The sequence below is a fragment of the Orcinus orca genome, chromosome 2 (assembly GCF_937001465.1).
Source record: "Orcinus orca chromosome 2, mOrcOrc1.1, whole genome shotgun sequence".
Classification (NCBI taxonomy): Eukaryota; Metazoa; Chordata; class Mammalia; order Artiodactyla; family Delphinidae; genus Orcinus; species Orcinus orca.
Genome location: NC_064560.1, coordinates 138,081,187 through 138,102,152, shown reverse-complemented (window position 1 = coordinate 138,102,152; position 20,966 = coordinate 138,081,187). Strand labels below are relative to the sequence as shown.

Below are 20,966 nucleotides of genomic sequence, written 5' to 3'. Positions count from 1 at the left end.
AGCGGCCACGGCTCACGGGCCCAGCCGCTCCGCGGCATGTGGAATCTTCCCGGACGGGGGCACGAACCCATGTCCCCTGCATCAGCAGGCAGACTCTCAACCACTGTGCCACCAGGGAAGCCCAGGGGGAAACTTTTTGTTAACATTACATGTTTTTTTCATTTGACAGTATTGAACTGTATCAAAAGTTGCCAATAATCAAAAGAAGCCAAATTAAAATGAGATCTCGTTTCTTGATTTTCAAGTTGAATAGAGTTTTGGGTTTTTTGTTTTTAATATTTATTTATTTTTTTTTAATTTTGGCTGTGCTGGGTCTTAGTTGTGGCACACAGGATCTTCGTTGTGGTGTGCAGGATCTTTTAGTTGTGGTATGTGGACTCTTAGTTTTGGCATGCTGACTTCTTAGTTTTGGCATGCTGACTTCTTAGTTGTGGCATGTGGACTTCTTAGTTGTGGGATGTGAACTCTTAGTTATGGCATGCATGTGAGATCCAGTTCCTTGACCAGGGATCGAACCCAGGCGCCTTGTGTTGGGAGCTCAGAGTCTTAGCCAGTGGAAGTCCCAAATTAAATACAGTTTTGAGGATTGTGAAAATGTAGTAAAATAGGAATAAAATTAAACTTTTGAGACATTTTCCTTTTAAAAACCAAAAGCCAAAATGATCAGACCATTTGATCCAATTTCAACTTGTAGGAGTATGTCATAACAATTTCACAGAAACAACATTACGTACTAATCATTTTGGCTATATTTTTAAGACCAAGAAGTTGGAAAACCTTAAATGGCCAACAGTAGGGCATTTATTTAATAAATGATAGCGTAGCCATCTGATAGAATGCTACGTAACTTAAAAGTCATGTTTTACAAGAATATTTAATTATTTTATAAAATGCTTACAAAAGGATGGCTGTCATCAAAAAGAATACAAAAGACAAATGTTGGCGAGGAGAGAAGCGAATCCTTGTACACTGTTGGTAAGAATGTGAATTGGTGCAGCCGCTGTGGAAAACAGTATGGAGGTTTCTCAAAAAACTAAAAGTAGGGCTTGCCTAGCGGCGCAGTGGTTGAGAGTCAGCCTGCCGATGCAGGGGACACGGGTTCGTGCCCCGGTCCGGGAAGATCCCACATGCCGCGGAGCGGCTGGGCCTGTGAGCCATGGCTGCTGAGCCTGCGCGTCCGGAGCCTGTACTCCGTAATGGGAGCGGCCACAACAGTGAGAGGCCCGCGTACCGCAAAAAAAAAAAAAGTTTCCCCCTAAATTAACAACAAAAATCAAGTAGAAATACACTTAATAAGAATATATGTGATGATTCACTTTGTTATACAGCATAAACCAACACAACATTGTAAAGCAATTATAGTCCAATAAAGATGTTAAAAAAAAAAAAAAGAATATATGTGAGCCTTAAATGAAGAAAACTATTATACTTAAGGACAATTTTTTTTAACAAAAAAGACATAGCAGGTTCCTGAATGGAACTATAGACGTATAGTAAAGATGTCACTTCTCCCCTCGATTAATTGGTTTCACAGTAGTTCTAATCACAATTTTAGGGAGATTTTTCTTTCTAGAACTTTATTAAAAAAATCCAAAATTTTCCCAGGAAAATAAGCAGGTGAAAGAAGCAATAAATGTTGAAAAAGAAGACAAAAATTAGCATTACCAGCTATTTTAAAATATGATTAAGAAGGACTTCCCTGGTGGCACAGTGGCTGAGAATCCACCTGCCAATGCAGGGGGCATGGGTTCTATCCCTGGTCCAGGAAGATCCCACATGCCACAGAGCAACTAAGCCTGTGTGCCACAACTACTTAGCCTGCGCTCTAGAGCCCACGAACCACATCTACTGAAGCCCATGTGCCTAGAGCCCATGCTCCACAACAAGAGAAGCCACCACAATGAAAAGCCCGCGCACCGCAATGAAAAGCCCTCAGACCACAACGAAGAGTAGCCCCCAATAGCCTCAACTAGAGAAAGTCCGTGTGCAGCAACGAAGACCCAATGCATGCAAATAAAAAAAAAAAAAAGATAAAGATACTATTAAAATAAAACTTACAAATGTAGAAAGAAATATTATCAAAGATGTTCATAAGGGCATTGATTAATGGAATACAATGATGTCATAAAAAAGAATTATCTTAAACAGTATATTGCCCAGAATTATTAAGATCCCATTTTTTAAGTAAACATTTTAATGAAGTATAACATATATGTGGAAAAGCTGTACAATTATAAACTTGGTGAATTTTCACAAAGCAAACACACCCAGATCAAGAAAACAACATAATTAGCACCTCACTCCTTCCCAAGAGTAATAACTACCTTGTCATAAGATCCCATTTTTAATCAACTGTATAGTGGTATGTTTACATACAATAAAATGCACCATTTTTATTGTTCATTTTAACGAGCTTTGACAAATTTACACAACCCATATAACCACTACCAAAGCAATCAAGGTACAAAGCACATAAGAGTCCACTTCAGTTAAAAATTATCTATGTATGTCTGTGTATTTGTTTATATAGACACTGAAAAAAGCACAGATGGACATGCTACAAGCTGATAATTGGGAAGTGAAACTGCTAGTGCTTTCACTTCTTTAAAATTTTTAATTAAAATAGTGTTTTTTAAAAAAAGAACAAATGATACTATAACAGACATATCTACCACCCCCCCCAATAAATGCTAATATGTAAATTTAATATTGGAGATACAGTTCAAGTCCTCCCCCCAGCCCCATTTACTTCATCTCTCCTGGAGGAAACAATGACTGCTAATATTTTACTCCATATATGTAGTATGTTATTTAAGCTTATATAAGCAAAGGAGAGATTATTTAATAAATGGTACTGAGAATACTGGTTAAAAATCAATGCTCTGGCTTTGGCTGATAGTTCAAGTAATTATCAGCTAAATTATATCATTTGCAAATTGTGAACCCTAAATCTATGTAAGAAAAAGTTCTTATCCTAAAAATAAAATTCCTAACATTATTCTTTAATCTACTTGCTAGAAATTATCATAAGAAAATAACTAAAAGGGCTTCCCTGGTGGCGCAGTGGCTGAGAGTCCACCTGCCGATGAAGGGGACACGGGTTCGTGCCCCGGTCCAGGAAGATTCCACATGCCGCGGAGTGGCTGGGCCCGTGAGCCATGACCGCTGCGCCTGCGCGTCCGGAGCCTGTGCTCCGCAACGGGAGAGGCCACAACAGTGAGAGGCCCACGTACCGCAAAAAATAAAAAATAAAAAAATAACTAAAAGAGGGAATTCCTTGGTGGTCCAGTGGTTAGGACTCCACGCTCAAGGGCCCAGGTTCAATCCCTGGTCAGAGAAGTAGTAAGATCCCGCATGCCATGTGGCATGGCCAAAACCAAACCAAAACAAAACAAAAAAAACCACACTAAAAGAAAAAGAATTTAAATAAAGAACATACCATAGCTAAAGTTCACCAGTTTTCTTGGCCAGCCAAAAAGTAGAAAATAAAGACCAACAAAATGATATCATTCATTTAATTACCTCAAATTTTAGCTTCTTTAAGCTTTCTATATTAATAATCTTTTTATATTGATAATAATAACATTAAGAGAAATGCTATTCCCTCAAATAGGTCCTTCTAAATTCAATCTCGACTCGATTCTTTTAATTAGTCATTTTAACATATACAAACCACCTAATTGAACAGTAATGTAGCAAATGAAGGATAGCAACGATCAGAATCTCTGAGATAACTAAAGATCACAAAGCATTTTAGGATGATCAAACACAAACTTTCAAAGATGATGTACTAAAGAACCAGACAATATGGAATTCACCAGTGTGTTGAATGGAGGAATGCTTCAGATAGGTCTTAAACAACTGGAATAGAAGCAGAAGGATGCTGGAAAGCATGCAAGGCAGGATGATAAGTACAGGCAGAATTATAAACTAAACAACATCTGCTCTGATCTATCAGGCTGGGTCAGAAGAGTCATGTTACAATAATATAAGATAACAATGTATTAATTATACCTCTACTTTGTTCCAGAAAGGATTTAAGCTTATAAGTATATATTAAAATGTGACCAGATAGCATTAAATAAAGTCAGACAGATAAGGTGAGACACATGAGTATAAAAATAAAAACTGGAACCCACCTTCCATAGAATGGAATTCTTGCTTTGGTTGCATTCTGTTTTAGTTGGTCAAAAGCCCCTATGAAATAGAGTTAATGAGTCCTCAAACTTGAAAATACAAATTTCAGAAAACAATTTTCAAATTTGAACACAATACCTGCTCTGAATGTGTCTGCACATATCAAACAGGTCTTCCAACCTTTCCTCTGGTAGTAATATGCTAACTGGGAAAGGAAGATTTTAAAAATCAATAAATACAAATTTATTATACATGTAATTGTTTCTGTTTACACTTGTTATTTACTTAAGGAGTAAAATAAAACTGCTCATATTCTCCTAAAAGTAATATTATTAAATTCTGAGTATAGAAAATTTCCTAAAGAGTTTAAATTCTAAGTGCCATACAGTCACATTCGAAGGATATAAAATGATGAAGCAACAAATGATCACGGTAAAAAATGTTATTAACGTTAATTAAAAACAAACAATAACATAACCCTCTAAGAAATAATCCTTTCCTCTTTTTTTCTTTCTAAACTATACAAAGTTGAGGCTTGTGGAGTAAAATCTGGTAACAAAGTTGAGTTACCCAATTATGGAGGAAGGGGTGGTATAATGAATTTAAAATTAGCAAAAAGATATGCAAAATGAAGATTCATATGTATTACACTGGGTGAGACATTGTGAAAAGGGAGTCTTGAGCCATAGGAGATAAGGTAAACTTTCCAGGTTCACTTCTCCAAAAATCATATCCTCATCTCCTTAAAGGACAGGAACAGTCTTTTTGGTAAAAGAAACAGCATAGTTATATAGAAGTCTACCATTCTTGCAAAAAGCTATCACAAGAAAGACTATGGGATTCTTTGCTCTTATCCTACAAAGAGCTATTACAAAAACATAATAGATACATCAAACAACACAAAATTTTAAAGGAACAATACTACAAATCCTGACTTTAACGTAAAACTTGATTTATACAAACATATCTTCTCCATGACTTTGTTTTTTTAATTAAGTATAATTTACCTTTGAACATGTTGTTGTTTTACCACTCCCTTGCAATCCAACAAACATGATCACATTCTGTTTTCCTTTAGTGGGTGTCCATGCTTTAACTCCAGGGTCTACAAGCTACAAACCAAAAACAAAAATAAAATCAGGTTAACCTATGCTTACATTCAAAACCCCTCTCCCCACAACTTTTAACTTGAAAAAGTAACTTATAGACATTTAAATATAAGCGGCAACCATAATCCTACCATTCTAATACAACTCTATTTCCCTTTGTACAAACGTAGTGAAATTTAAAAATTTAAAATAGTACACTGTGAAGTCATAAGCAAGCCTATACTCCCAAACCAATTCAGAGGTAAGGATCTCAAAATATTTTTTAGAACAAGCTGGAGTGTGAATGTGAGACCAAGTTTGAGCCAAAGGAGCAATCTACAACAGCACTACAGAAATATAATATAAAATATATGTGCAGGCCACATATGAATTTTTAAATTTCTAGTAGTGACATTAAAAAAAGTAAAAACAAGTGATATTAATATTTTATTTAACTCAATATATCTAAAATATTATAATTCAACATGTAATCTATATTTAAAAATTAATAAAATATTTTATATTCCCTTTTGCCATGCTAGGTCTTAAAACTTGACATGTATCTCCTACTTACAGCACATCTCAATTTGGACTAGCCACATTACAAGTGCTCAATAACCACATGTGGCCAATGGCTACCATATTGGGACAGTACCTATCTTCATGTTCAATTTGACAAATGTTTATATATGAACAAAATTACAAATTACATGTGAAAGACTTTCCAGGTCAGTCAAATATTAAATTCTCCAATGCCAAAGATGTACTGTTCTATAAAGTTATTATATTTAAAGTGCTAGTAAAAAATAATCACTAATTTTATAATGACAATCAGTGGAAAATTAAGGCATTGATACATATATGGACAGTCCCCAAATAAACAAGCATGAGGCATTTTTAAAGTTCATTTAAAAAAATAATTCAGTTCCAAGTCAGTTGTTTGGAGCTTGAAACCTGTATCTCCATATGATAATAAAACCATAATAGTAGTTAATGTCCTAGGACCAGATGACATAGACCGTATTTACAACTATGTGTAAATAAAGTTTTAATAGAACACAGACATGCCCATTCATTTACTGCTTTTGTGCTATAACACCAGACCTGAGTAGTTGCAACAGAGACCATATGACCCACAAAGCCAAAACTATTTGTTCTTAACAGAAATTTGCTAAGCCCATGCTAGATGATACCACAAAGGTTACATAATCCATATTATACGTGAATTTCAAGGAAAGCCATGTGGTAGAAAAGGGAGGAAAAGAAAACACATTTTGTGATCTCCCTCCCAGGCACAGGGTTGAAATGAACAAAATCTATCTTAAACATAAATCCACTGCCCTTCCTCCTAGATCCTTTCAGAACACTAATGCGGCCCCATATTCACCTCCATTCTCTATATCCCATGGCAGAATCACTCAGCTCTCTATGAACCTACTATTTGCAACCTATAAGTTTTATTGAATAATGATTTTTTAAAATAAATATATCTTATCTTCCTCCTACATCCTAGAACAGCAGTACTGAACTTTCATACTCTATATTACATTAAAATCTGTTATTCTATCTTGGACTTTGAATCGATCTTATCCTGGTGCATGCTTTTGTAACATCATACATTAATCACTTAGAGAATATTGGTTCACTCAGGCAGCTCTTCCATTGTTGACACATTTCACTATACAACATCAAAACATTTTATTTATTAATATCAATAATGATCTCACTAGAAAAGTTAAATATTGGGACACTGTGACACTCATGGTGGAGATTCAAGCTTCTAGTTTTCACCTGAAAGCTGGAATTTCATTACTGGCTACAATACCGTTAGTTATTTGCCTTAAAGTGACAAGCTCACTTTATTTACTTTGGAGAAAATATCTGCCAAAGGCCCGAGTGTAAATAACCACAGATTATGTCTGTTGTTCATTCATGTAAAAATGGCGTTCTATGAAAGAAGTGGCTAGCTCAGCTTGCAATCAAACAATTACACATTTGCTTTCCTCAAGACAACCATCAAATTTCAGTACACAGCAACAGGGCTTTCTGCATACTTCCCATTTCATCACACAAAATCTTATAAACACATGTGTATTCAAGGGTCAAGATTTAATACTCCTAATAACCTCTACTGCTCCATCAAAGACATTCTTAAATGAAACTGGCTTTTTTTTTCCTTCACTGCAAGTGTGTGGGAGGAAGGAGTTCAATGACTACTAGTATAGTTTGGTACCACTGCCTTGATTCATGCTAGGGAGTTTTACCCAGTGGTTTTACCCACCATTGCTTTTGCAGTAAAGAAGGCTGAAAAAACGCAAATAATGTCTTAGTGTTATTATGAAAACAGTTTTGGCCTTGCTTTTTACACCACTGCCCTAGACCATGAGCTCTGAGTATAAGGCCCAGTCTTTTTCATCTTTGTTATCAGCAGTATTTGGCATACTGCCTAGAATAAAGTAGGTACTCCGTAAAGCCATCTTAACAAAGCACTTGATGCTCCAGAATTGCCGAAAGATTCCAACCCCTAAAAATAAAAATGTTCACTCACCCTGTGCTGACCTCTGGTGTTAGAAGAAAAACAATCTGGAAATATTGTGAGGAGTTTGGAGATCAGACCTGGGTCTACCACTAACTGTCTTACTTTTCTCAACTGCAAACTGAGAAGGAAAACTGGATAAATTTCCTGACCTCTTTTAGGTTCTGAATTTCTTTTTTTTTTTTTTAATAAATATATTTATTTATTTTTGGATGCACTGGGTCTTCATTGCTGCATGCGGGCTTTCTCTAGTTGAGGCGATCAGGGGCTACTCTTCCCTGGGGTGCGCGGGCTTCTCATTGCAGTGGCTTCCCTCATTGCGGAGCAGGCCTCTAGGCACGCGGGCTTCAGTAGTTGTGGCATGTGGGCTCAGTAGTTATGTCTCGTGGGCTCTAAAGCACAGGCTCAGTAGTTGTGGCTCACAGGCTTAGCTGCCCCGTGGCAGGTGGGATCTTCCCAGACCAGGGCTCAAACCCTTGTCCCCGCATTGGCAGGCGGATTCTTAACCACTGCGCCACGAGGGAAAGTCCCTGAATTTCTTTCTAAATTAATTAGTCTACAGGACTAAACTGAAATGACACAACCATCCGAGGTACTGGACTTTTTCAAAGTACCAATCAGCTCTGCTAGAACCAAAGGAGTTAAGTGAAACTATTCACACAATATAGGGAAAAATACTCGAGACCACTAGCAGATATCTGTTGCCCTTAAAAAATTTTTTTTAGTTCCTTTCTTTTTTTCCCCTATGACTGGACTCAAACATATTTTCTAAAGCTCTAAGACTCTCATCATAATTTTCACAACAGCAGCAGCAATATCAATTCTAAGGTGAACAGGGCAATAGGCTATATTTACAACTTGCAAAATAAAACTTCACTAATTCAAAATTGCTTAAAATTTAGGCAAGAATAGGGATATCAGATCTTTTCAAAGGGACTTTTTGACACAATGAAAGTGTAGAAAAGAACTGTTGCCAAGAGTGACTTTCTGTACAAAAGCAAGACACTCAATAGGCAAAACTTGATATTAAAAGAGGATAAACTCAGAGAGGCTCTTCCATCAATTAATATATAGTGAAGTTTTACTTTTTGTAACTTGGCTTTGGCATTTTTTTGCAGGAGTAATACTGGCCTTCATATCTGTACTCAGAATTTTGTATTCAGGAAAGCCTATGATAAAAATAAGCCACTTCAGAAAAGTTAATAATCCTTCAATTAATATTTTTAATACAGATAAATATTCTATAAAAACACAAAAAAGTATTCTGAAATAGTATTACTGTTTGCAGTGCTAATGTAGTGAGTCTACAGAAAATCACAGCACAAGCTAGATATACTTTTACCTTCACAAGTTCTTTAAATACTGCGTGCTGAATCATTTTTCTTTTGTTAAGACCAGATGCCATCTCTTCAAGATCAATTGCAGACCTTCATGATGATGGTTTTTGAGGGTAGAAGGGGGAAAAGTCAGTTAAGACACTCTAAAAAAAAAATTAGCTTTTGCCCCAAAGAATGTAAGAATATTCAATCATTCATATTAATAGTATTCTAATTAACATGCATACAATTACTACAGAGTCATAAGTCCATACCATAAAGAATTTACCATGAAATGTTAGATGCAAGACTTTTGTTAGTTTTTCAAGGCTTTCTTTTGAAAGTCCAAATATTAATTTGTCCTCATATTAATGTATTGATTTTATTTTTCTGGCAGCATACAGAATTTATACATGTTTACACCTAGCAGAAAATAAGACTACTTCCTGTAGTGTAAATGCTTAAATGCTAGTAGTTCTCTATTTAGTACCCAGTCTGACAATATGAAAAGGAGGGATGGCCTGAGCATGACAAGGGCTAGGATTCAGGCAGCTAATCGAGGTGCCCTCAATTATTCTATGTGCCCTGTCCCAGTCAGTGCCCCTCCCAATTAACACAATAACTGAGACCACACACGTTACTCCTTTATTCAAATATGGACAGAGAAACCAAAAAGGGACAAAAAAGAATATAATTCTCCAATAATAAAGGAGGCTGATTAATGTCATCTTTAGTCTGAAGAGGATTAAAATGGCACCACTTTTCTATGATGCATCTAAATTGTTAACAGGCTTTTCTATTAAAATACTATACAGTATACGATTGAATCCATTCAGATAAAGGAGTAGTAGAATGGAAAGAAATCCATAATTAAATGAAAGCCACATGTAGTTTATTCTCTGAACCATCATAATGGAAATGTACTATAAAAGTCTTCCAACATATGAGTTCTGTTATTTCCCAGTGCTGTATAGCAAAAACATTTCAAAATATGGCAGACTTTTCTAGTTAGCTCCTCATCCCAGTAAACTATATTTAGTTTTGCCTGTTTTTTACTTGATTAATTTAACTTACTTTACATTTTCTCTTAGTTGCTTCACTAGTTTAATATTAACATCTGCTTCCAATAATGCTGTACATACTTCTTTTAGCATAGCATTTAACACCTGCAAGTAAATAAATAAAAACTTAAAACGCCCATTGTATCATTTAAACCATACAAAAACAATGATTGACCAGTCATCATATACTACCATAACTTAATATTAATAAAAACAATACTATACCATTGGGGGGCGGAAAGGTTTTCAGTTAATCTTCGAGAGAGAATCTTACTAAATGTCTAGTCATTTTGTCAAAATAAGACATTTCAGGGAATTCCCTGATGGTCCAGTGGTTAGGACTCTGAGCTTCCACTGCAGGGGGCAGGGGTTCGATCCTTGGTAGGGGAACTAAGATCCCGCAAGCCATGCAGCACGGCCAAAACAAAAGACATTCCACTTTGTTTTATTCAACCAGGTATTAACCGTCACAATTTTATCCCTACGTTAAAGTAATAATAGGAAATACGATATACAAGCCAAAAAGTTACTACACAATACATGTTGCCATTGAAGTTTTCTATGTCATTGAATTCCTGTTGCTGATATGCAGCACTGTATATTCACAACATCTGCTTAACTGGACTATCATGGAGGAAAATGTGACAAAAGAAAATGACTCAGTCTGACCTAGCAGCCTTACTACTTCCACTCAGAGCAGAGGAACAAAGTTGAAAAGGAAACTATCCTCCATTAATAACTCACTATCATCACATATTTGTTGAGGTGCAAGGCACTGTGGTTAAATGGTCACAAGCTATAAAATCTCTAAAAAAGATGAGCCCTTAGCTGCTCATGGAAATAAGTGTTTACAGATTAGAATGTAAGCTCCGTGAGAATGGGAATTTTAGTCTACTTTGTTTACTGCTATAGCCCTGGTGCCAGCAAAAATGTTTGCAAAAATGTAGGCCCTCAATTACTTCTTTTTTGTTTTTTGTGGTATGCGGGCCTCTCACTGCTATGGCCTCTCCCGTTGCGGAGCACAGGCTCCGGACGCTCAGGCTCAGCAGCCATGGCTCACGGGCCCAGCCTCTCCGCGGCATGTGGGATCTTCCCGGACCGGGGCACGAACCCGTGTCCCCTGCATCGGCAGGCGGACTCTCAACCACTGCGCCACCAGGGAAGCCCCTCAATTACTTCTTGAATGAATTCTCATCATCAACTTCGGTCATATGTCATACAGCGGCTTATCAGATTTCTCTATCCCTCATTAAAGGGATTGATAAAAATGGAACTGATCTCTCATTAGAGGGATTTCTCCTTGTTAATTCCCTAGTAGCAAGTACCAAGAACAGAGAAACAACTGCCAATTCAAGCAACATCTGTTATTTTACTTCCCACCAACCTCTCCTCCCTGGTCTCTTTCTTATTTTCCTACCATAAACACAAACACCATAAGGGTTATGCAACAGGGAAAACTGTTTGGAAAGCTGTTGTTTTATTTGTTCAGAATTTCAAAGGCTAAACAATGGTTTAAATTATGGTTTATTACTTAATAATAATTATTAGAAAAAGCCTTGGAATTAGGAAAATTATAAAAATAGGATTTAGAAAAAAGATTCTAATCCTGTTTCTTCCAATAAATAAACATGTGAAACTTGACTTTCCGTTGCTGTTAAATGAGAGGTTGGACTAGCCGAGCTCAAAGATGGTCCCCAAATTATTTAATTCCATTAGCTTATTAAAGTGTTGATATCAAATTCTATCTTAGAATTTTTTTAAACCTCCAAGTTAGAAAGTACTTTTTATCTATTATTTCATTTGATCCTTAAAATCATCTTGAAAGGTAAATGCTATTTTCTCATTTTATACATTAAGAAATCTGAAGCTGACTTGCTCAAATCTCTACCATTTGTTTAGTGGGATGCTAAACAAGGTCTTCTAAAACCAAATTCAGTACTTTCCCATTGGTACCACAAAATATAAAGTATACTATAATCTTCTTTTTTCAGTTGACAAACCATTAAGATACAATGTGTGGAGAAAAAAATGGGAGAAAGAAATACCTTAAACTTAAAATAATTAAACCTGGAGGAAAAGTATTTCAGATACCATATAAGGAGTCAGCTTACAAAATTTCCAAAACAAATGAATGAGGATTACAGAGGAAGTGAATCACAGTAGCCAAGATGGAAATACTAGCCTTTTATAAGAATGCTAAATAAAAGTCAAAGAGAAAAGGTCAGATACATGCATGCCTAGTCAAGAAGCAGGATACTAAAGTTTTAGGCCTATGTCAAGAGAGAAAGCAAAAGTATATTTCCAGGTCTAAGCCATTTTCAAAATATAAAAGGTACATCATTATTACATGTAAGTTAAGGTGGGTTTTGTTTTGTTTTTTGGGGGGTAATTCATTACTGAAAGTTGAAATTAAGACAGTTGATTTCTCAATAAAAAACGCTATCTAGTGTATCCATTTCTGGGTTTTATCTACTGGTATTTACATAGAGATTACTAATCATCCACCTCCAATGCTAGTGATGATGTACAATCACATGTATTTTACATATTTTACATACCTCTTCATTGATGATGGTGGCATTGCTCAATGAGCGTAATGCTGATGTTATTTTTCTTCCAAGGTCTGCTAGTACCATCCTGAAGACTTTAAGACGTGATTACAAGAAACTCTAGGAAGGAAAAAAATTAAAACATCTATAAACAATCAACACCAGTTCCCATAACTGAAGACTTCTAAAGAAGAGTTAGTTCAAATTAAAGTACTCTAGTGTTTAGATACTGTAACTTCAACTTTTATAGCCTCAACCTACATCTTCAATACTGTCAGGTCCAGAAGCTGAAGCTACCACTTGGTTATGATGGCTTATATTTGAATACCTAACTGGAATATTCTGTATGAATCAGCAAATTTAACATGTCAGATAATATGCTTTGAAGAAATGATGACATCTCAAATTAAATGTATTCATTTTGGACATACTTGTAAATATGAATAACTGACTAATGTGTTATGTACATTTTTAAATGAAAAAAAGGGTGAGAAAGACAAAGAAAGAAAAAGGTGAAATCTCCACCCAGGAATATTGCCTAATTAAAGGACAACTATTTTGATTTATGTTCTAAGTGAAAAAAAAAAGTTTTAAAATTAGTAAATCACTTAACTTTTCATGCACATTGCATTATCTCATTTCATTCTTCTAAAAACTAAGGAAAGAGGTGTATTATTAAAAAGCTGTTCTTGATTCCCCAACTCTAAAACAAGATAACCTCTAAGGCCCCTTCCAGCTCTAAAATGTTACAGTTTTATAAAATAGGTAGATGTACCTATTACACGTAAGTCAGGATGCAAGGACTCATGGATGGTAAGCAAGCAAATATGACTGGTATTTCCTGCCCTCAAGTTGCTTACCTACTAGCTAGCAAGACAAGGTACATGAATAGCAGCAAAATAAAGTGAATCTAGGAATTCCTCTGCCTGACTGCCTTCTAACTGGGACATAGGCTTTCTTCTGCCTTCAGACTCAAAATCAGCTCTTCCTGGGTCTCAAGCCTGCCAGACTGCTGACTAAAAATACCTGATGGAACTGAAAAAATGTACTTACCATAATTTTCTGTTTTTTACAATTACATGGTTACGTAAGCTGGAAGAGCAACCACTTCGTAGAAAAAATCCAGAACTTTTAACTTCTTATCCCATACTCATTATACCAAATTATTATCACATAAGTAAATATTCTTCAGGTAAGAGATAAGATTCAGTTATCTGATAGGTGTTTCAGTTTATCTCCTTTACCACTGCATTACCAGGAGTAATATAATCCTAATTATGACACCACAATTAGCTTTTTTAGAGATCATGTCATAAACAGAACATCCTCCATTTTATTTATTTATTTTTTCATCCTCCATTTTAAAAAGCTACACCAGTTAACTCTTATCTTCCCATGGTGACTGGCTCTTTTAAATTAAAAATTAAAAAAATTCTGTGAAGTTTTCCAATACAGTTTTCCTACGTAAGTACTTATTGGTAGCATATTTTAAAATATATTTGCCTGATTACAAAAACCTACACTTCAGTAGGGGAATAATATCTAATAATACCTTTTATTAATACAGTGTTTCCCCTGCAATTTCCAAGGATGTGTTTCTGAAAACTCTGGTATTAAAATTCCGTTCAAAACCTCAACGACTTCCCATTTCACGCAGAGGTAAAGTCCTCAGAATGGACTATAAGGCACTCTCCTCACCCTCCCCAGAGGATTCTGTTACTTGCTGCTGTTGCTACACATTTCCACCTCAGGGCCTTAGTACCAGATGGCATGCTCATACTCTGGTTAACTATATGGCTCCCTCCCTCATCTCTGTTGGACTGCTGTTGTCCAGATGCGACTTCTCAATGAGGCCTTCCCTCATCACCTGTTTAAAACTGCAGCCTCCCTTCTCTTCATTTTCTCTCATTGTTTTCTTACCAACTAACATGATTTACTTACAGCTAACCCCTGAACAAAGGGAGGTTAGTGGCACCGACCCCTTCCACGGAAAATCCACGCACTGCTATCTGTGCCTCAAAAACAAAGAAACTGACTCCACCCAAAGGCAGGAAGCGGAAACAGTTTGGATAGAATTGACTCAAATCCTAGTTCTTATGATTCCACATATTGTGATCTCTAATTGAACACAAACTTATCCCCACACTTAATTTAAAAGTCTGTAAAATGAAAATACAGGTACTATATTGAAAAAAATCTGCACATAAGTCTACCCACGCAGTTCAAACCCTTGTCGTCAAGGGTCAACTGTATATTATTTGCAGTCTAGCTCCCTCAACTGAAACATAAGTTGCATGAGGTCAGGGATTTTTGCCTCTTTTGCTCTCTTCTGTGGCTCAATGCTTTATTTATCTTCAGCCTATGTAGTAAGCCTTTAGTAAAAATGAACCTTATGGGTGAATGATGTATTTAAGACCTTAGGGAAAAAGCAAGACTAGGGAACCAAAGTCATGAAAGGCCTTACAAATCTCTCTCAAAAGACCACTAAAATAAACCAATGAAGATAACATGACAAATCAAAAAAAAACAATGACCTAGATAATTGATATTGTACAATTAGTATTCATTTGCCTTATTTATTATAACTTTTCAGAATTTCCAACAAGATTCTTAAAAATTAACTTCGCCTTGTTCTAATATGCACACTAAAATACAAAATATCTTTTTTAATGTTAATAGCTAACCCTGTATCTCAAATTGGAATAATTTACTGTTTAAGCACCCTCACTCAAAATTCTCTCTACTAACTGAAAAGATTTATAGAAGTAATTATGTGTATACCTGTACTAGTTTCACAAAAGAAGAATCTCTACTTAGATGGGGCTGTTGGAAAGGTAAGGGATTACTATATAGTACTTCATATAGTTTAACATCTATTATCTCATTCCACCCTCACAACAATTTTACCATATAAGCAGGTGAAGGAATGGAACAGCCATTCCCTACAAAAAAAAGCATAATGACTTCCTACAGTCCCTTGGATACAGAGCCTTAGGTCCTAGAGTATGAATGATGGATGCTTTAGACGATACGGTTGAATACGCCTGCTGGCGAACTCCTGGGATGAATTTTGCTGCTATACTACAAGAAAGGAAATCATATTTTGAAAGCAAAGATGCACATTCCTCTTCATAGAAGAGTAATAATTGCAATGTCCAGAAAGAACTGATAAGTACCACTGCAATCAGGACGTGCAAGGACTAATCTTGGCCCATCACATGTTCTTCTAACAGGAGTCTGGCTAAGAGTTGGATTGTGAGGTGATGGAAACAGTCTCAAGTTTGGGGTGCCCTAAATAAGTTAAGCACAGGGCCAAGTATCATACTTACCTGCTGCAGTGTGAAGTACTGGAAAGAGCATGGGCTTTGGAGTCTGACAAACTTGGATTCAAATCCCAGCTTTGTTACATACTGGCTGGGTTACTCTGGGCAAGTTACTTAATCTCTCTGAGCCTCACTTTCCTCACCTGCAAAATGGAGATAATACCATTATCAAGGTAGTTACCCTGAAAGGTTGTTGTGAGGATTAAATGAGACAATATGTATAAAACTGCCTGCAAGTGCACAGTATATTAACTATTATTTTCCTTCCTTTCTTGAATGATATCAATTGGCTCTCCCTATATCGTTAACTGAAGTGTGAGTAAACTGGAAATTTTCTGAACTCTACTAAAGTGACTGTCCCACTACCCAGGAATCACTCCCCCAGAATATTTAACATTTAGTGTGAATTACGTGTACCTGGTTATTATTCAATAGAAGCTGGAGTGTCCAAACAGTCACTTTTCTCTACATAAGCAATTAAAAATAATACTGCCAGAACCTTGCCCGATCTGAGATTATACAAACAGATCCTAACGATTAGAGATTCCAAATCTTATTATAATGAAAATGCCTATTAAAAAGTTCTTCTAAGCCCTAGTCCATGACTAACTTATTGGATCAATATTAGACTAAAGAACTAAATATACAAATATACTATTATTAGTAAAAGTCTTTAGAAAAATGACTTCTATATTATATACTTTTCTATAAACTAGTCAATAGCCCAAACCAATACTTGCTTTCCTGACGAAATATATATGTGTGTATATATATATATGTGTGTGTGTATGTATATATATATTTTTTTTTAATTCTGCATAGCATATGTATTCATAGTCTAGAACCACAGAAAAGTAAACTATTTAACAAAGTGGACTATTGGTATTTTATTTGGTAAAATGATTATACCTGAATAACTAATATAATGTTAATGACTTTAAATTTAGGAATATTTTTTCATTGTGAATATACTTAGTCCTCTAAAGAAATAATTCACTTTTATGTTTTGTGATTACAAGAGGATACACATTTGTTATAAAAATTCAAACATTACAGAAACATTAAAGGTAGAAATATAATTCCCCTAACCCTACCCCCTCTTTTGCCCCCTGATAACCACCAATAATACTTTGGAATACATTCCTATAGATTTTATTTTTTATGCATATAATTTAGGAAAATTGTCATAAGAATTATGGTTTGGGGGGAATGAAGAGGAAAGAAGAAATGAGGGAAAATCTTTTGTAAATATGCTTGCTAACGCTAAAAATATGCTTATACGCAAAAGCCAGATTACAAAACTGCATATATTGTATTTTGTATAAACTAATATCCAAAAAACGGCATTAGCCACGAAGGAAATGTAAATCAAAGGCACAATCAGACACCACTTGACCCACACTGAGATAGCTATAATAACAACTGTTGGTGAGAACATGGAGAAATCAGACCCTCGTACACTGCTGGTGAGAATGTAAAATGGTACAGCCCTTTGGAAGTCTGGCAATTCCTCCAAATTTTAAACACAGAGTTACTATATGACCCAGCAATTCCACTCCTAGGTACATGTGAGAAAAAGGAAGACACACATTCACACAAAGAATTGTACTTGAATGGTCATTAGCAATATTATTCATACTAGCCAAAAAGTGAAAAAAAGCCAAATATCCCTCAACTGATGAGTGGATAAATAAAATGTGGTATACCCACCAAATGGAATATTATTTGATAATAAAAAGAGATGAAGTACTGACACATGCTGCAACATGGATGAATCTCGAAAGTGTTATGCTAAATGAAAGAAACCAGCGACAAAAGAATATACATGATTCTACTTATATGAAATGTCCAGAAGAGAAAAATCTGTAAAGAAAGAAAGTGGATTAATAGTTGCTTAGGGCCTGGGAAACGGGGGAAAATGAGGAGTGAGTGTTAGTGGGTATGGAGTTTCTTCATGGAGTGATGAAAATGTTCTAAAATTGATGGTGGTGATGGTTGTATAGCTCTGCAAATACACTATAGACCACTGAATTGTACCCTTTAGGTGAGCTGTATGGTATGTTAATTTTATTTCAGTAAAACTTTTAGAAAATAATAATATTTGTCACCTCTGGATGGTGAATAACTAGTAATTTTTATTTTCTAATTTATATCTTTTTGCAATTTTCAAGTTTTTGGTAATGACTAAGAGTATTATTTTTTGTTAAGGGGAAAATTAATTATTTTTCAAAATGCTCTGTGAGAATTAGAATGATATTATACTAGAGGTTGAGATGGAGTTGTGACTTTTATTCATTTTAGTCACTCATTAAACACCTACTATGTGCTCCAGGAATTGTACCAGCATGAGAAAAGTTCTAACTCCAAATCAATAAATTACATCAAGTTAACAAAGACAAGACTCCTCTGTTAATTTCAGAAGATAAATTATGCATCATACCACCACTGACTTCCCTGCCTTATTTTGCACCAAAGTAGTATCAGGAAATATTCTCTTTATTAAAATAATTGTTTTCAATTTAAAACTCATTTTAATATTAAAAGCTATACCAAAAATTCAATAAGCAACAATGCATAATAACTCAAAAACACTGGGAATCAATTCTTTAAGATACTTTTTGGCTCTAAAGTCATTCATAAAAAGAATCTTTATGTAAACTGTTACCAAGAGGAAAATTAAAACAAAGTCAAAAGAATTCCTTGGAAATAGTTTGCCTTGAAGTTGAAATAAACACAGACTGAAAATATGGATGAGGAGGGATGAGGCATATGCCCAAGCGATGGGTAATTTCAGTGACATTCAGCTAACACCTGTCAGCTAAAAATTAAATACTCAATTAGAATCTCTAGGGATGGTAACATCACAAGATTATGGGGGAAGTGGCCTCATCTAAATTCATGATTAGGAGAGCAAAACAAGGCATCTACGTTTTGAAACACTTCACTGGCTATACTGATGTGCAGCCAGGGTTAATAATCACTGCATGAAGCAACACTCCTCAAGGGAAACAAGAGAATGAAACACCTGTTCTATAATTTAAAAATTAGAGACAATGTAGCAAATGCATTGAAGGGAGAGCAAGGAGACTATATACACTAAGCATACTCCAAAAGTCTATTCAAGAGATGTGGGCTTGAAGAACATGAGGGGAAGGGGCTCAAGCCAAGGGCTAACCATAAAGCAGAATTTATAGGACCTAATGACCAAATGGTTATAGAGAATGAAAGAGAAACAGAGGCAAAAATGACTCTAAGGCCTCTAGTTTGACTAACCAGGTGGCTAGTGATGCCATTAACCAATGAATGGAAGGCAAAAAGAGAAGCTGGTTTGAAAGTTAAAGAGTTAATACAGAGGGCTTCCCTGGTGGCGCAGTGGTTGAGAGTCTGCCTACCAATGCAGGGGACACGGGTTCGTGCCCCGGTCCGGGAAAATCCCACGTGCTGCGGAGCGGCTGGGCCCGTGAGCCATGGCCGCTGAGCCTGCGCGTCCGGAGCCTGTGCTCCGCAACGGGAGAGGCCACAACAGTGAGAGGCCCGCGTACCTCAAAAAAAACAAAAAAAAAAAGGGTTAATAGAGAAATGATTTAAGGGGCTTTAAAGGTTATTTGTAATGTTCTTCTACTAGGTTGGATATTGAGTGTTCATTTTATTATCCTTTTAAAAACTGAACAAACAAATATCACAAAATTCAACTAAAACATGGGGCCAAAACTCAAAGATACACTAGGAATCCCTGCTTTTATGCACTTTTGTGCGTAGGACGTATGTCATTTAGAAAGGGAAAAAAAGGAAGGTGGAGAGAGTGAGTTTGGTTTTAGACCTATTGAATTTGCAGAAACTAAAGAACTATTTCATGAAACAGAGGCTAGAGAAAAAGATGTGGAAATGGTTGGCATACCAGGATAATACCATGGAAGTAGATGAGAGCATTTGGGTTAGAGCCATGGTGAAGGGCCAACCAAAAGGAGAAAGTCAACTAAGACTGAGAATAATCAAAAGGATAGAAGCTTTTACTAATTCCCTTTCCCTCTCCGAAGGCATTCAGAAGCAAATCAATTGAAAACAAAGAAAAGCGACCACTTAATGGGTATCTTACTGTATTCCAGTGGCAGGTCCAGAATTTCTAGACAGGTGGAGTTACAGGAGTAATCACTTTGAAGGAGGGCTTGAAGATGTTTTTGCACAGTACTTCATATTCGGTTGGAAAATACTAATTGATCAGATCAAAAAAATCAAAGGAAAGAGGTTTGAGGGAAATATTTCCCCTCCCCTTTGGCACCACCACTGCTGTATTCTGGGCACTGTACCAAACACCTTACCTAATCTTTCATCCTCATACTAAGCTTATTAGGTAGATGAGGAAACTGAGGCTAGATCCGAATAACAACTTGCTCAGGGTCACAAATCTCCTAAGTAGCACACTGTCATCTGTGTTCCCATAGCTCTCATGGCTCTTTATGCCTTACTAGAATTTCTCATTACTCATCTTGGTGTGATGTATATTTATGTGCCTCTCTCTCACCGTACTGTTAGCTCTTCAGTGCCAGGGTTCATGTCATTAATTTCTGTATCACTATAGCTAAGAATGAGTAAATATTTTGTTGAATGAAGCATATGGAAGAACTAGGTGATAATAGCATCCAGAACGCCAATAGGCGAAAGAGCTTCAGGAAATGGTTAGCAACACCAAATGCTACGGAAAGAGCCATCAGTATACCTTAAGTCGTCAACGGCACTGAACTGGTATCCCTTATTCATTTTTGAAAGCCTACTATCGGCGGAACAATGTGTTAATTAGTCACAAGTTAACATGGAAAAATAAAATCTGGTACAAGTCAAAAGATTTTCGGAGAAGTAGCCACATCTAAATCCTTGATCACGACAGCAAAACAAAGTCAAGCCTGCAACTGCTTACGTTTAATTTGGCTCGGGTAAATCTGAAGACAATTTTAAAAG

General features: G+C 36.0%; 1 protein-coding gene across 2 annotated transcripts in view; it reads right to left on the bottom strand.

Moving 5' to 3' along the window:
• The window catches only part of SRP54 (signal recognition particle 54), a 44,564-nt gene that overhangs the window by 23,125 nt on the left and 473 nt on the right, over positions 1–20,966 (bottom strand). Inside the window, exons 2-8 of one of the 2 annotated variants that reach the window (XM_004269962.3) lie at positions 16,017–16,153; positions 12,697–12,807; positions 10,152–10,243; positions 9,104–9,188; positions 5,145–5,249; positions 4,276–4,342; positions 4,140–4,197 (exon numbers count right to left, since the gene is read on the bottom strand). In XM_004269962.3, the coding sequence (XP_004270010.1) occupies positions 4,140–4,197; positions 4,276–4,342; positions 5,145–5,249; positions 9,104–9,188; positions 10,152–10,243; positions 12,697–12,774 (485 nt within the window). In that variant the 5' untranslated portion in view covers positions 12,775–12,807; positions 16,017–16,153. The remainder of the gene's footprint in view (positions 1–4,139; positions 4,198–4,275; positions 4,343–5,144; positions 5,250–9,103; positions 9,189–10,151; positions 10,244–12,696; positions 12,808–16,016; positions 16,154–20,966) is intronic. The other variant, XM_033428361.2, reaches the window with a different exon arrangement.